Genomic DNA, 16,490 nt, shown 5'->3' with positions numbered 1-16,490 from the left:
ATACTTTTAAGCCAGGCTAACACACCCACACGATCCGTAAAACCAAGTTGCAAATGCTAGCAGATGTTCAACAGTCTCTGGGCTCCCACTCTCACCTCCCTTTTGATGCCGCCTAATTGAGCTCACTCTCATCAGTCCAGTTCTGAACTCTTGGCTCTCTCTGTACTTGCCCTGCACCCCAGATTAGGGCTGTTACTGGCATTTCCATGGAGGCTTTCTCCTCTGGCTCCCTGGCGTTTTCTGGCTTAGTCTGAATTTTCTACCTTGGTATCTCTCCTTGTCTCGGATGTGTCAGGGAAAGACACATTTACTTCCTCTCAGACCTAAATCTGGTCTGGAATCTCAGTCCAGGGCAAGCTTTGACTCTCAGAATGTTATGGATGTTAAGGTTGGATGGAGCTGACGCAGATGAAGTGTGGACGGAGGCTCTAGACCAGAAATAGTTTGTAAACATTCTTTCTGCCCTCAGCCTCAGGAGCCTCAGGAGATGCTTGGAATTTAGGAACAGCCCACACCAGAGCACCAGAGCTCCAATGCGAACAACCTGCCGGGGCAGCCCCATATTCCCACCCACCTCATTCACTTCTTTGTTTTTGCATGTATTTTTCTTCTCCCTGTAAATTATAAATTCCCATGGGAGTAAGAATCATTTTCAATCCTACCACAGTTTCCTTTTCTTAAAATTCCGAGATCTGTGTAAATATGTTAAGCTTCTATAAGGCTCATTGTTCTCGTCTGCTTCTTTTGAATGATATTGAAAAAATCCCAATTCTTTGCCTCTACAGTGACATCACTGCACTGTAAATGGATTCGCCACCATCGTCAAAAGCACTATTGAGGGCTTCCCTGGTGGCGCAGTGGTTGAGAATCTGCCTGCCAATGCAGGCGACACGGGTTCGATCCCTGGTCTGGGAAGATCCCACATGCCATGGAGCAACTAGGCCCATGAGCCACAACTACTGAGCCTGCGCGTCTGGAACCTGTGCTCTGCAACAAGAGAGGCCGCGATAGCGAGAGGCCCGCGCACCGCGATGAAGAGTGGCCCCCGCTTGCCACAACTAGAGAAAGCTCTCGCACAGAAACGAAGACCCAGCACAGCAAAAATAAATAAATTTAAAAAAAAAAAAAAAGCACTACTGAATACACTACAGCAACTTCAGCATAGGGTCCCAGGGATGGATCTTGTTTTCCTTCCCCTTCCTAAGCTTCTCTCTTGTCCTTTCAGTAAACGCTGGGAGAACTGAAATTTATCTAACAAAAATTCTTCTCATCAATTATAGCTATTGCTTTGGTGTCATCTCAACAGAGCCAGTAGTCCTTTGGGTTCTCCTTCATTCCTTCTCTCCTTCCCTTTCTCTTCCCATGCCTACCCTTCCTCCAGCTTTCTTTCCCTTCCTACTTGTCCTGTAGTGCTGGTGATATTCCCTTATAGGGGATTGGTTTCAGGAGAATGGTGAAAAAACTGCAATGCTCAGGAGAATCTTGAATCTTAAGTTTCCATTTCTTCTAGACATTTTGCTTCTTCCTCTCCTGAGTCAGTCTGGTCATTTTGTGCTATTTCTGGCCGCTCATATGCTTGGGGAAAAAAATGCAAAAGGAAGGAGGGAAAACAGAATTTTCTGTTTGTGAAACAGGATAAGGAGGCAAAATCTGGTTAGTTAAGCTGCTGAATAAAACACCAGATCCTGGATGGAACATGTTAAAAAACATGTTCTCTTTTAAAAAAAAAATTGTTAAATATACCAGACATAAAGTTTATAAAACATAATATATAATTTAAAAAGTAATGTGCAACCACAAAGGGTATTTCTCTCCTTAAATGATGCTCAGGCTGAAAACTTTAGTCATCCTTGACTCTTTTCTCACACCCACATCCAATCAATCAGCAAATCCAGTTAACTCTACTTTCAAAAGCAGAGAAACGGACCCCTTTTCTCTACCTCAGCTGTGCCGTCAAGATTCAAGCCTCTATCACCTCTCGCCTGATTATTCCAAGAGAAGATCTCCCTGCTTCACCCTTGGCACTCTCTACAATCTACTCTTAACACTACAGCCAGAATGATTCTTTTAAATGACTAAGTCAGAGCCTGCTGTTCTTCAGTTCAAAAACCTGCAATGGCCTCCCATGAGACCTAGCACGGGAGTTAGCAAACCACAGCCTATAAATCAAATCCAGTCACCATCTATTTTTGTAAAGTTTTACTGGAATACAAAAACAACCATGTCCACTCATTACATATTGTCTGTGCTACTTTCATGTTACAACAGCAGAGTTGAGTGTTTGCCACTGAGACCCTATGGCCCATAAAGCTTAAAATATTTACTACCTGGTCCTTTACAGAAGAAGTTTGCCAATCTCTGACCTAGCATCTAATAAAGCCCTATAAAGCCCTGCTGACACGTCTCTGACCATATTGCCTATTCTGTTTCAGCTGCAGTGCCCTCCCCATGTCTTCCTGAAGACATCAGACATATTGCCATAGTAAGTCCATTGCGCTGGCTAGTCCCTCTGCCTAAAATGTTACTCACCCAGAAAGCCATGTGGCCTACTCTCTCATGCCCTTCAAATCTTGGCTCAAATGTCACCTCAATGAAGCCTCATCTCATTTAATTCTGCAAACCATACGCTCACTCTGCTCTGTCTTAAACTCCCTCACCTTCTTATTTTTTCCATAGAACTTATCACCTTCTAAAACAATAATAATTTAATAATTTATTTCATTCATTTTTTTGTCTTTTCTTGTAGAATATGTTCTCCATAAAGGGCTCTTGTACTCCTACGTGCTTATAGCAGTACCTAGCACATAGCAGGCATTTAGGAAATATTGGTTTAATGAAATGATACTGAAGTAATATAGAACATTACCATGTCTTTGAATCCCTCTTTGTGTCCTTCTATAATCAAACCCCTAACCCACCCTCCTCCCATGTAAATACTCTCTGGATAATTTCTTTTTTTTTTAATGGACCGAGTTATTTACTAAGGTTCCTTGTAAGAAGTTTAGAACATTACTTTGTGAGGATAAATTTCATGTGTGAGAGCAAACACAGAGCGGAGGTAGCCCTGGAGCTGAGGAACGGCTTTGATTCTTCGCAGAATTTGAGAGTCCACAGCTTTCTGATCAACCTTGCGCTGCTCTGTAATCTTGTATTTCTCTCTCTCTGTGTCGAAGATCTCACCTTCCTGGCGCCTGGGCTTACGCAGCTTCTTCTTCTTGAAGTGAGCGTCAGTGAGATGTTCTGGGATTTTCACACCACTGATATCAATTTTGGTGGAAGCGGCAATGACAGATTTCTGGTGTGCTCTCCGCAGAGGAACTTGATTGAGGGACAGAGGCCCAGTCACAAGTAGCAAGCCACTGCTCAGCTGCTTCAGGAACATGACCCTCTTGCCTCTGTGGCACCCAGTGAGGATGATCAGAACAGTCCCAGGAGCGATGCTAGCGTGCAGTTTTCTCACATGCTTACTGAAGGGCTTTCTGCAGTGACTCAACAGCTTTCGAGGCACGTCTTCAGTAGGATACTACCTAGGCATTATTTCTTAATCTTTTTTTTTTTTTTTGCTTTTCTTTGTAGTTGGATCGAGGTTTATATATCCCTACAAAATATATTCTGTAAGGTCAGCTTTTTAACTTTATATAAATTGATAAATACTTGTGTGTCTCCTTCTGAGACTTCCTTTTTTTTCCCTCAACATTATTTATAACATTCATCCATATTGATGCAAGTAGTTATAATGCACTAATTTTCACTGCTGGATGGCATTCCAGTGTATGAGTACACTCCAATTCATCCATGTTTTCTACAGCACATGTATATTTAGGTTGTTTCAGTTTTCCCCCATAAACTACACTGGCAGAACATTCTTATATACATCTTCCACCCAGATGTAAGATTTTTCGTAGCGTTCACACTTAGGAATGGAATCACTGGGTAGCAGGGATGTGCATGTTCAACTTTACTGGCTAATGCCAAATTGTTTTCCACAGAATTACACAAATTTATACTTCTACTAGCAGTATAAAAGAGGTCTATAGCTCCACATCCTCAGTAACACTTGGATTTGTCGGGCTTAGCTAGTGGTGGTGTACAATGGTAACTCATTGTGGTTTTAATTTCTCTGGTCCCTAAGAAATTGAGAATCTTTTCATATGTTTATGAGCCATGTGTTATCCCTTTTCTGTGAAATACCTGTTTATTATTTTTCCTATTGGGTTGTTTTTCTTTTCCTTACTGAGTCATATGAGCTTTTTCTCAAAAAGCGTTGATTTTCTCAAAGCATTGTATTTGAGGCCAATTGCACTACACAACTTCACGGCACCTAAGGGGCAAAACTGTCTTGAAGTTTAACACTACCAATAATGTATAATGATGATCCTGACTCACCAAGAAAAACTTACACAACACTTGTTGACTAATTAAATGAAAGAATAAATAAATACTCAGTAGGGTCTGTTAAAGGGGCGGTCCTGTTTTAAGTTAGGCAAATAAATAACATCTTTGAGGAATATTTTAATTAAATATAGGTAAAATGAAAATAAGGGTGTGTACATATCTGTGGAATTGATCATTTTCTAAAGATGTCCAATAAATGAGGTTGAGTTTCCATACAACAATTGACCTCATAAGCATAATTAGCTAAAGTATAATACATGCTACATATACTAATCTTTAACTTGTCTTTTTCATTACATTAGAAAGACTTTTTTCTTTTATAGCTCTGGACAGAAAAAATGATGAAAATTGGCATTAATAAGTAATTTGTGAAGTAATACCCAAATTACATTTTTGGTAATTCTGATTTTCAACAATTCCAATAAAAATCTTTTCAAAAAATTAAAAATTTAAAAAAAAAACAAAAAAAGGTCAAGCAATAATTTTAATAAGAAATTTTTTAAAATCTGATAAATAATATACTAGGATGTAATATACAGTACAGAGAATATAACCAATATTTTATAATAACTTTAAATGGAGTATAATCTGTGAAAATATCAAATTGCTATATTTTACACATGAAACTAATATAATATTGTAAAACAACTGTACTTCAATAAAAAAAGAATTAAAATAAATCTGAAAGCGACTTTTGAACTCATGACTTCAGAGCATATTAGTATTATTTAAAGAAAATTATCTTAACTAAGAATAGAAAGATGACTTTCCAGTTTGAAAGGGCCCGCTAACAATAAATGAAAATAGACCTACATTAAAACACGTAACTGTGAAATTTTAAGACACTAGAGTTAAACAGAACATGTTTAAAGTTTACAGTGATTAAAAAATAAATACATAAAACGAAAAAAAACAGTTCACCTAGAAAGTACTGACAATCAGAAAAGCACCCAATTATAAAAGCAATGGAGTGATGCTTTAAAATTGGGAGAAAAAAATATTTCTGACCTGTATTGGTAATTCTATACCAAATCAAACTATCAATCAAATGTAAGGGTGGAATAAAGACATTTTCAGGTATTCAATATCCAAAAACAAAAGCCATTCTTCCCCTTTTAAAAAACATTACTGGACAATGTGCTTCTACAGAATGAGGGAGTAAAACAAGCAGGAAGAACACATGGAATCCAGGAAATAGAGAACCCATCACCATAGTGAGGGTAAGAGTATCCCAGGAAGATGGTGAAAGGAGATTAAGATCCCAGGAATTTGGTTACATAGCAGGCCTGGAGAGCAACTAGCCCAATTTGGAACAAGAGGATGCAGGACTTCAAGAGAAATGTCTTCCACAAACTGAGAGATTGCCAGATGTGTTCAAATGTAGTCAAAGGACACATACTTTTTATAAGCATTTTGGGATGAACTAGTGCTACTAGGAGGAAAACTAAGCAAACAGGAAATCAATGAAATTATTACCTTTAGGGAAACAAAAAATTTGTGTAAGGAAGGAAATGCAGTTGTATGTAACCATATTCATTATCTGACTTAACTGTGAATAACAATGTAAAATTTGAATATCTAACCAATATTTATGATCTATATAAGAAGGATGGACGAGGAGTGGTGTGTGTGTGTGTGTGTGTGTGTGTGTGTGTGTGTGTGTGTGTGTGTGTGTATCTATGAAAGGAGTGTTAAATCCTTTTTTCCCACAGTGGGAAATCAATGAATAATGATTAAAATTATACAAATAACCAAGAATTGTAGTGTAAGGATGTTATTTAGATACATAGAAGTAAATTCCCAAATAAACAGTTAAGAATGCTAAAAGTGGCTGACTGAAATTCAGAGTGGAGGATGCAGAGGGGATGAACATTTCCATTTTATGATTCATAGTTACTAGTTTTTTAAACTTACGTGTTCATCTTAGATAAAAATAAAAATTTATTCAATATATAAATAAGTAAAATAAAAGAAATATTATGTTATCACCAGTATGAGATATCTCCTTTTAACAGGGGAGTTTCTGGGGCCTGGAAAGAGAGAAGTCCAGGCTTGGAGATAAGATCAGCAGGCAGTGTAAGAGGCTTTTCTCAAGGTTAAACTATTTACTAGAGACACACACACTGCTCAGACCCAATGTGCTGACTCTAGCCCACTTTAGTTTACACTAAAGTTTTCAGAGTATGATTAAATATTCATCTGTAGAATTTTACTCCTTCTTGATGACACTATATAAACATTAGTGAAAATGGGAATACAGTCTCAGAATTAATATTCCTTGAATACCTACTATATGACATCCACTTAACATACCTTACCCAGTTTTATTTTCATAATAATCTGATGAAGTGGTAGTCATCCCCATTTCACAAATGAGGAAATTGAGGCTTAAGGATAGACTACCTTGCTCAAGGTCACACAGGTAACAAGTTTGGATCTGGGCTTGGAACTCAGATTTGCCTGACTCCAAAGTTTAAGTCCTCTCAGCTTCTCTTCCTTACATGACTATAAGGGGGCACGATGGAGCTGGTAACAATCAAGGATCAGGTCTCTTACATTGCAAATATGTCCAGTGGGGGGTGTGGCACCATCTGGCCTAGGCTTGTGGGTAGATGGTGAGGGTGCCTTGCCCCTGCCTCTTGTGTAGCTCTACAATAGGACTTATCACATCTATCACAGTTAATCATTTGCACATCTGTCTCTCCAGACTGAAGAGCTTCACCACGACAGGTAGTGAGTACCACCCATCTGTGCAGCCTCAGCACCTGCCATAGAGTCAATGCTCAAGAAATGTGTAGTGAACAAACCTGTTAGTTTCAGGCTTAGACATTAAGAGTATTTCATGTTCTTTCTGGACAAACTTGGCTGTATCTAATTCCCCATCCTTAGTAAGTCCTGACGGTTGATGGTTTAATTAGAAAGCATTAGAGGGGCAGTATTAATCAAAATCAATGTTTATAAATCTTTTCTCTGACGCAGTCATGTTATAATTTTAGTGCATAGTAATCAGCTTCTTTCATTTTTGCCTGAAGTCAGTAGTTTCATAGACCTTCCAATCTGCTCGACCTTCTCAATTTTGAATCACCCAAAGCTAAAAGCTGGAGTGAAGTGTTGATCCCACCCTGCCCTTTCCCTCCACATCTATTCAAGCTTGAAGGCTTACTAATTCCACTTCTTTAACCTTCCCTTCTCTCCATTCCCTCAGCCTTAGCTTAGACATGCATATTTCTCTGGGATCAATGCTGTGTCTTTATTCAATCTCCCTTTCCCCAGGTTACCCCCACTCTAAATGAGGGAGAAGTGTAATGGGAGACTGATGGAGAGTACTTAGTTCTGACTAGAGGTGACTCATGTGAGAGAACCCAGCATAATAGGTGGCACACAATGATTCCCAAAACATATTTGACGATGTTGTTTGCTTGTTTTTTTTTGTTTTGTTTTGTTTTTTTTTGCGGTACGCGGGCCTCTCACTCTTGTGGCCTCTCCCGTTGCGGAGCACAGGCTCCGGACGCGCAGGCTCAGCGGCCATGGCTCACGGGCCCAGCCGCTCCGCGGCATGTGGGCTCTTCCCGAACCGGGGCACGAACCCGTGTCCCCTGCATCGGCAGGCGGACTCTCAACCACTGCGCCACCAGGGAAGCCCTGTTTGCTTGTTTTGTTGGGGGTTGGATCAAGGAGTTAGTCTGGAGGAGGTGAATTTTAAGCAGCCCTTGAAAGAGAAAATTCCTTTGCTTAGATTTATTTTATACGCTGTGATAAAACAGGGGCCATTTACCAAAGGTTAAATTTTGCTTCTTTGCAAAATGAAACCTGTAACCCCTCACCGAATTAAACTGCCATGACCAATACATTGTATCACGTGCAACAAGTATGCTGTATTTTTCTCTGAAAAAAACTTTTTCTCATGCGTAACAGTCATAAACCAGGAAGCAGGGGTGTATTTCAGAAGAAAAGTGACACCCCACAATTCAAAGGAAGTGGCTTCTGTTTAAGGAATTGAACAGTTAGGGGGAAAGTTTCCATGTGGGAGACTGCCACTTGTCCACGCTTCCTTCCTGTGAAACATCAATTCTTCCTGAGTACAAATATTCTGTCCATCCTTTAAAATAGTCCTCATGGTGTCCTCAGTAAGCCTGGGAGCCACAGATGGACACTGAAACAAAGACATCTTTCTACTTATAACAAAGGAAAGGATAATTAGTTCTTTCTCCCTCATTCTCATTCACCTTCCCACCAAAAAATTATCATATAAAGGCTTCTGTATCTGGGAGGCTAAAAGAAGTATGTCTTTGTTTCAATTCATAAAAGGAGAGTGAGGAAGTTAAGAAAGGAAAGTTGAGGTTATGAGCCAGGGTTAGATAAAAGACAGAAATATGTGGTGCTGTGCTGTGGAGGGTATGGGTATTCCTAGGGCTTGGGGTGTTCCTGAGCTGTGAGCTGTTAGCCAGGCTTGAACCCGGGCTAGGTTATCTCCTTCCTTCTGAATGTCTCTATAGTGATATATATCTGGGGTCCCTGCGCGCTCAGAACACAAAGTTATCACCATCAGTAGAATTATACTAGTAATAAGAGCTGTAGTAATAATTAACATTTACCGAGTGCCCACTCTGTGCCAGGCATGATGATCCTATGAAGTAAGTACAGTTATTATCTGCATTTTGCTGTGAGAAAACTGAAGCTCAGAAGGATAAGTTACTTGCCCAGGGTCACTGAACAATCAGTAGCAGAGCCAGAAGCTGAATCTTCAGGATATCCATTCCCTGCTCCACATGTCCCTTGAATAAAGTGAGTGGACTTGCTGAAAGTTAAACTTGGAAGGAGAAGTTGCCGCTGTTCCTGAGGACTTGACTCTGACTTTGGAAGAATTCTCAGTTTGGATTTCAAAACAACACACCTGCTGCCATTCTACTGTCTTACACAAAAACAGGTATCGTTGAATGGAGTAACACTCATGCAGGTGGGGTGAGACTGAGTAGAAGTAGGCTCCAGAAGTAGTATCATATTGGAATTTCTAAGCACTTAACTGTATACTGCACAAGAGAGGGGTGTGACACTGGTCAGATCCTAACATGGTTTTGAGAATGAAAGTGGGCTAATGAGGTAGGAGAGCAGAGGGCAGATACAAAAGTCCAGGGCACCAACGCTGAATGAAGAAACATATCTTTAAGTAATAGAGACAGTTTAACTTTAAAACAGCAGTTCTCCATTTTGGCCTCAAAAGGGAATCAGTTACAGCTCACGCACTTGGGGAGCTATAAAAATGAAGATGCCTGGATCCAGTGGTGTGCTGAAGACAGTGTGTGCTGGCTCACAGGCCAAATGTTAGCACTTCTTTCCAACTCCATGTTCCATGGCATTATGTTTGTGGCTTGAAATGATGGGAGTATTTACATCATGGAAACTGGCAAATACTACAAATCAGGGAGAGCTGTTTGCTAGCACTTACCAGCAGCCATTGCCTGGCTCTACCCTCAAAGATTCTGATTTTATCGGCCTGGGGTACAGTCTGGGTATCAGGATTTTAAAAACTAAAACTATGTACAAACATACAACGAAGTACAACTGCTCTGGTCTAAAGCCCAGTACTCAAAGTACAGATTTCAGCGCAGGCATCATCTGGGAACTTGTTAGAAATGCAGAACCTCTCCCACCCTACCACCCCTGGACTATTAAATCAGAATCTGTACTTTAACAGCATACGCATACTAAGAGTATGAGAAGGTCTAAAACATGTGTAACAGGCAGGCGCTTATGGTCCACTGACCTAATCATACAAAAATGAAAAGAGAGAAGTAGGGTGCAGCAAGAAGGAGAGAAAGGCACACTGGTGAGTACAAAGAGGCACAGCCAGCCCACAGAAAAGATGCATTTGGCAACTATCTGCAAGGCTGGGCTGAGATCCTAGGTTTTATTTCTCTGTTCTTATTATCTACAAGTGTACCACTCATGTGACTTTTTACAATATTCTTTGTCAGTCATCATCTTGGAAGAACTGTGAAAAGAGGCAAAAGAAAAGTACGTAGCTTAGTTAACCAGTACTACAATATATTTCATAGCAGCACCTTTTAAAAGCTTCCTACTAAGCTCATAAAATCTGATAGGACTGAAGTCCCAATAGATAAAGCTTCAAGGATAAGGCTGGGTGTGCTGGTGATGAAAAATGACTTCACATTGTCTTCACATAGGTTCTAGAGCTCAGATGTTTTTAGCAAGTATCATTTCACACTCAATCAATATTTCTTATTTGGTTTCAGTCAGCTGGGCTCTGCTAATGTTGAGCTAATGAAAGCCTAACATGACAGAAGACCTCACTGTAACTTTCTGGGTCTCGCTCATAAGCAGTTTAGTATCAAGATCAAGAAGGTTTTCTTCAGTGAAAAGGTTTAGAAATGCTTCAACTTATATCCAATGAAATGTTGAAAACTCAATGTTAAAAAGAATGATAGAGGGCTTCCCTGGTGGCGCAGTGGTTGAGAGTCCGCCTGCCGATGGAGGGGACATGGGTTCATGTCCCGGTCCGGGAAGATCCCACATGCCACGGAGCAGCTAGGCCCGTGAGCCATGGCCTCTGAGCCTGCGCGTCCGGAGCCTGTGCTCAGCAGAGGGAGAGGCCACAATAGTGAGAGGCCCCCGTACCGCAAAACAAAACAAAAAGAATGATAGAATCATAAGTCTGGGAGAGACCTTAGAATTCCAACCTGAATCATCACTGAATCACCAAAAGGTTTTCCTCAAGGAACATGCAAATAATTTCCTGATTCTTTTGTCATCTTTCACAGGATGCCAGACAGGAAAGTCTTCATCATTTCTTCACACAACAAACCTTTATTGAGGACATGCTATGTGCAGGCACCTGGATACGTGGAATCCAAAGATGAATGAGATATGTCTCACTTTTACTGTTCATGGATGATTTAAAGAACATACTGCTGCAACCATCTACTTCCTGAACTGCCTTAGTAGGCCCACCAAAACTCTCAAGACAGAATCAGAAATCTGAAACTATTTCTTACTGGGAAAAGACTGTGTGATTGGACCAGAATTTCTAGTGGCTGCTTAGTTAAAGGATTGTATCATGTTAGTAGAAGAGAAAAAATATTTTCAACAAAGTAGAATGAATGAATACATGAAGATATAATGACTCTGAACTATTTCAACAGAAACATTTTTAATTGGTTGGCCAAGTGTGGCACTATTGACCTCTTAATCTGTATGTTGGCATTTTCTGATTGGAAAATATAATTCCACTTGCCTGACTTTTTTATCCTGAGACAAATACATCTTAGCATGAAACAGCTTACAGGACGACCAGAGGTATGTGATGGACAGGAATCCATATGTGCAAGTTCTATGTGCAAGTTCTTCTACCAGACAGGATTGGAGGCAAAAGAGTAAACCAACCAGCAAACAAGCAGGTTCGTATTTCCAACATGAAAAAATAAGTAACATTCTAGTTTGTCACTGTAGTCCTATCAGATGAGTGGCATATAGAAGTCAGCAGCTTTCTACATGAACACATTGCAAACGCTGCATTGATCTGCGCCATCAGCTATTTGACTTGAGAACATGCCCTTAAAAGTTAAAAAGAGGGCTTCCCTGGTGGCGCAGTGGTTGAGAGTCCGCCTGCCGATGTAGCGGACGCGGGTTTGTGCCCCGGTCCGGGAAGATCCCACATGCCACGGAGCGGCTGGGCCCGTGGGCCATGGCCACTGAGCCTGCGCATCCGGAGCCTGTGCTCCACAACGGGAGAGGCCACAACAGTGAGAGACCCGCGTACCGCAAAAAAAAAAAAAAAAAAAAAAAAAAAGTTAAAAACACATCAGTCCTCTAAGAGTTTTCTATTTGTTTGCTCTCTATAAAGTCCATAATTGTTTTCTCCCTCTAGTGACCTCAACCACGTTTCTTGGGTCATTTAAGAAGTTAAAGTCTGAGATCCCTTTGTTAAAAATTGGAAAGTCAGCATTCTTCTTAGGAAGACAAAAATGAGTGGGCCAACTAGCTTCCTCTTCTTATTTGCACAATTCAGCAATAAAAACAAAAGAAAAACACACATTTTTTTTTCATATGTAACCTCATATGAAAAAAGACTGTAGATTCCTAAGCTGTTGGCAACAAAACGTGAAACTGTCTGTGAGCCAGTCCACACGTACCTCGCCTGAATCATGTCAAATCATATTCTTCTCCCCTGGGAGCAGAGGCCCTAATTGGCCTGAAGTCTGGCTTGGCAAGCTGAGTGGACTTGTCGTAGACTCCAGCTGTCTGATAAGCAGATGACAAGATAGAACATTCCTTTCACTAGAGTCCTTCACTAACTAGCACAGGGTAGAAAATCAAAGGCGCCATCGAACTGGGCTCTGTATCTGTGCAATCTTGATAGAAGGCAATAAGGAGAAATATTCTTCACTTTTAGCAAATCTGTGATGTAAACTTCTAATTCTTTTTGCTTACAACCACGATGAGTTATAGACATGTTGAATAATAAAGTATCTCAAAGTGCTTGAAACTTTCACCTCGAAATTGAGAACACTGATTTGTTTCTTCCTTAGAGGTATATACAGAAACAGTCAGAAATGAGATTAATTCACTGATAGTGAATTATTATTACCAAGCTGTTACTATTTTTTTACTAAGTTTTACATTCTGCAAGGCATGCTTGCATCCATTAACTCTCTTAATTTTCACAAATCTGTCAAGTCTGTGGCAGTGGGACATAGGTAATGGATTTGTTTGAACTCTGCTACGGAACTGACCAGATGAGTGACCTGGGACAAGACACTTAACTGGGCCAAAGGCTTTATCTTTATCTTTATCATGACATGTGGGTTAATAAAATTTACCTCACAGGAATGCTGTGAGGACTCAAGGAGATAATCTTTGCTAAGCTACCTTGTGAGTATTAAATAAGACAATTACATAAAGCTCTCAGCACAGTGCCTGTCATAGGGCGCACGCTCATTAAATGGTAATTCTTCTTCTTATTAGACTGGGTAGGGTAGATGACTACATTCGGAAGGTTAAATGAATGTCCAAGGGCACATAATCAGTTGTTCCAAGCACCACGGACTAGACCCTAGGCTTTCTGCCTCCTATCCTTGTATACTTCATCTGTGCACATGGATTTTTTTCTCCATGCAAATGGTACTATATTAGATATAGCAAGGGATGAATACTTATGTTAAAGAACACAGTTCAGACTTCTACTTCAAGGCAAGATGAAGTCACAGGTATTAGATTTACTCACCTGTCTGAAACAACCAGAAATCCAACAGAATGCATAGAACAAAGATTTCAAGACACAGGTATCAGCAATGAAGAATAGTGGTCTCTGACAGATGGGAAGAAAAAAAAGGTGAGCCCTACAATTATTCCAGCTTTAAACTCTGAGAGTTACCAGGGTGTGATACAGGGAGGGAAAGGAGATACAGGGAGGAAAGGGTGCCAGGAGGCACCCAAAGGACATCCTGAGTTAAGGAGATGTAGCTAAGAGCCAGGGGTGATCAAGGCAGTGAGAATTCATAGGACAAAGTACTATAGAGGAGACAGCTGTACAGAGAGAAACTGGAAATCTGCAGAGGTTTCCCCTTGAGTATTCAGTGGAATACTTATCAGTGCATGTGTGTAAAGAAATCAATAACAGAAAGATATCCGGAAAATTCCCAAATATCTGGAAACTAAATAACATACTTCAAAATAACGTACGGGTTAAATAACTCAAAAAAGATATTAGAAAATATTCTGAACTGAATGAAAATGGAAACACAACATATCAGAATTTGTAGGATGCTGTTAAAGCAGTACTAAGGGAGAAATTTACAGTATTAAATGTTTATATTAGAAAAGAAGAAAAGTCTCAAATCAATGACCTCAGCTTCTACCTAAGTAACTAGAAAAAGCAGCACAAATTAAACCCAAGATAATTGTAGAAGAAAGAAACTAATAAAGAGCAGTACAGAAATCAATAAAATAGAGAATAGAGAAAAATCAATTAAACAAAGCATTGGTTCTTTGAGAAGATCTATAAAATGTATAAACCTATATAGCTAGATTGATCAGGGAAAAAAGAAAGACACGATTACCAACCTCAAGGAGTAGAGAGGTATCATCACTATAGATTCAACAGATGTTAAAAGAGTATAATAAGGGAATGTTATGACAACTTTATGCCAATAAATCTGCCAACTTAGGTGAAACGGATAAGTTTCTTCAAAGACATGAAACTACCAAAACTTACTCAAGAAAAAACAGATAACTTGATTAGCCCTATACTTATTTAGTAAGTTGACTTTGTTAAAAACCTCCCCACAAAATAATCACCGAGCCCAGATGACTTCACTAGTAAATTCTGCCAAACATTTAGGGAAGAAATAATACCAATTCTGCACAAAGTCTTCCAGAAAATTGTCATAGCATTACCCTGATACAAAAAGGAGACAAAGACATTATAAGAAAACTAAATGAACAACAAAAAAAATTAGCAAACTGAATCCAATAATATATAAAAAGGAAAACACAAATTTCCTAGGAATCCAAGTCTGGTTTAACATTAAAAGCAATGTAGATTATCATATTAACCAAGTAAAAAGAAAAACTATATCATAATCTCAACAGTTGGTTAAAAAGCATTTTACGAAATCAAACATCAATTATTGGCCAAAACTCTCAGAAATCTAGGAATATAGGTTACTTCTTAACTGGATAAAGGACATCTACAAAAAACAAAGCTGTAAGTAAAAACCTACTACAGCAAACAGACAAAAGCAAAGCTGTTTTGACTAGGGAAAAGTTCAACCTCCCACCCCCAGCCTCCCATCACGCGGAGCCAAGAGAACTGCCACTAAACTCTGAGTGTCCAGGGGCCATGATTTGAAAATTATCCCTGTAGGCCATTGGGAGCCATGGAACCAAGTCATCGATAAATAGTTATTGAGACCCCACTCTGCATGGCAGTTGTATCATGAACATGGCCAACAATCAGCCTCAAGGCGGTGGTGGAATATAATGCCCTAGTCCAAGACTAGAGCCTGGCCATGTGCCTTGCATACAGTAGGCATTCTACTAATGAATGGCTATACAAAGTATAAGATCACAGAGTGATGACTCATGCACCTCAAACTGAAGGACATTTCTCAGCACCAGTGGTGCAGAAAGCAATTGAATAAACACTGTGAAATCTTCCTGAGTTTTAATTTGACTTGAAGATTGAAGCAAAAGTTATTTTGCTGTACAAGTAGATAGTTGCAAAATACAATGCAAAATTACCTGTATTTCTAATTTAAAAAAAGTGAGATTCAAAAGAATCTCACTTGCAGCCAGTAGCCTCAAACTCAGGGAGTAGGTACTTATTTTCCTGTCATCAGGGGTTCCAAAGTGAAGAGGTTTGAGAATCTAAATGCATCTTCACATTGCAGATAAAGAAACTCAGCCCCTGATTCTTCATAAGGTTTATCTGAGGTCAGAGTGAGATAGTGGATAACTCTTCATGAGGTACCCTAAGGCCTACTTTTTCAGAAGTATCTGAAAAAATTATGATCTGTTCAAGGAGTCAAAAATTAGATTTAAAAACTTTCTACAAACCAGCTGACCAAATGAAGTGGGAGGCACCAATGCATCCAGAGTTCATGTAGTTATATTTTCGAATTAATTAGGAGGGTCATATATGTACATGTAAGATGCTACAATCAATACCGTATAAAATGAATGCCAGAAAAGCATTAAACACATGAGAATAGCAGGCATACAGTGCAGACAGCAAGAGACAGAGGGAATGAGAGAGAGCGAGAGAGCACATGCACTTCCAGCTGGAATGGAAACTTGCAGATTGGTAACCTCCCATTGAAAAGAAGGGGAGAAACTTTCATTTTCCCTCCTTAAATATGCAGAGTTGATCTAAAACACCCCAAGTCTTGCAAAGCACATTTTCCTTCCTTACAGACTTGAGCTGGAGGTATTCTTCCTAGGTATAATGGAGATGCCATGGTGAGGGATGGATTACATGGCCCTTTCAACTCCTAACAAGCTATGGTTCTACAACAATATAAAACTGCTCATCTTTGTCTACTATGTGGTGGAAATCTGTAACATGCATTTGCCTAATG

General features: G+C 39.7%; 1 protein-coding gene across 1 annotated transcript in view; it reads right to left on the bottom strand.

Moving 5' to 3' along the window:
- Positions 1-3,001: 3,001 nt before the first annotated feature.
- The window catches only part of LOC309974465 (large ribosomal subunit protein eL6-like), a gene marked incomplete at both ends in the record, with an annotated part of 68,477 nt that continues 54,988 nt past the window's right edge, over positions 3,002-16,490 (bottom strand). The window contains one exon of the mRNA XM_082859096.1: positions 3,002-3,523. Within this exon, the coding sequence (XP_082715222.1) occupies positions 3,002-3,523 (522 nt within the window). The remainder of the gene's footprint in view (positions 3,524-16,490) is intronic.

This window comes from Leucopleurus acutus (assembly GCF_964270905.1).
Source record: "Leucopleurus acutus genome assembly, chromosome: 2".
NCBI lineage: Eukaryota > Metazoa > Chordata > Mammalia > Artiodactyla > Delphinidae > Leucopleurus > Leucopleurus acutus.
This window is presented reverse-complemented; position numbering and strand designations above follow the sequence as displayed.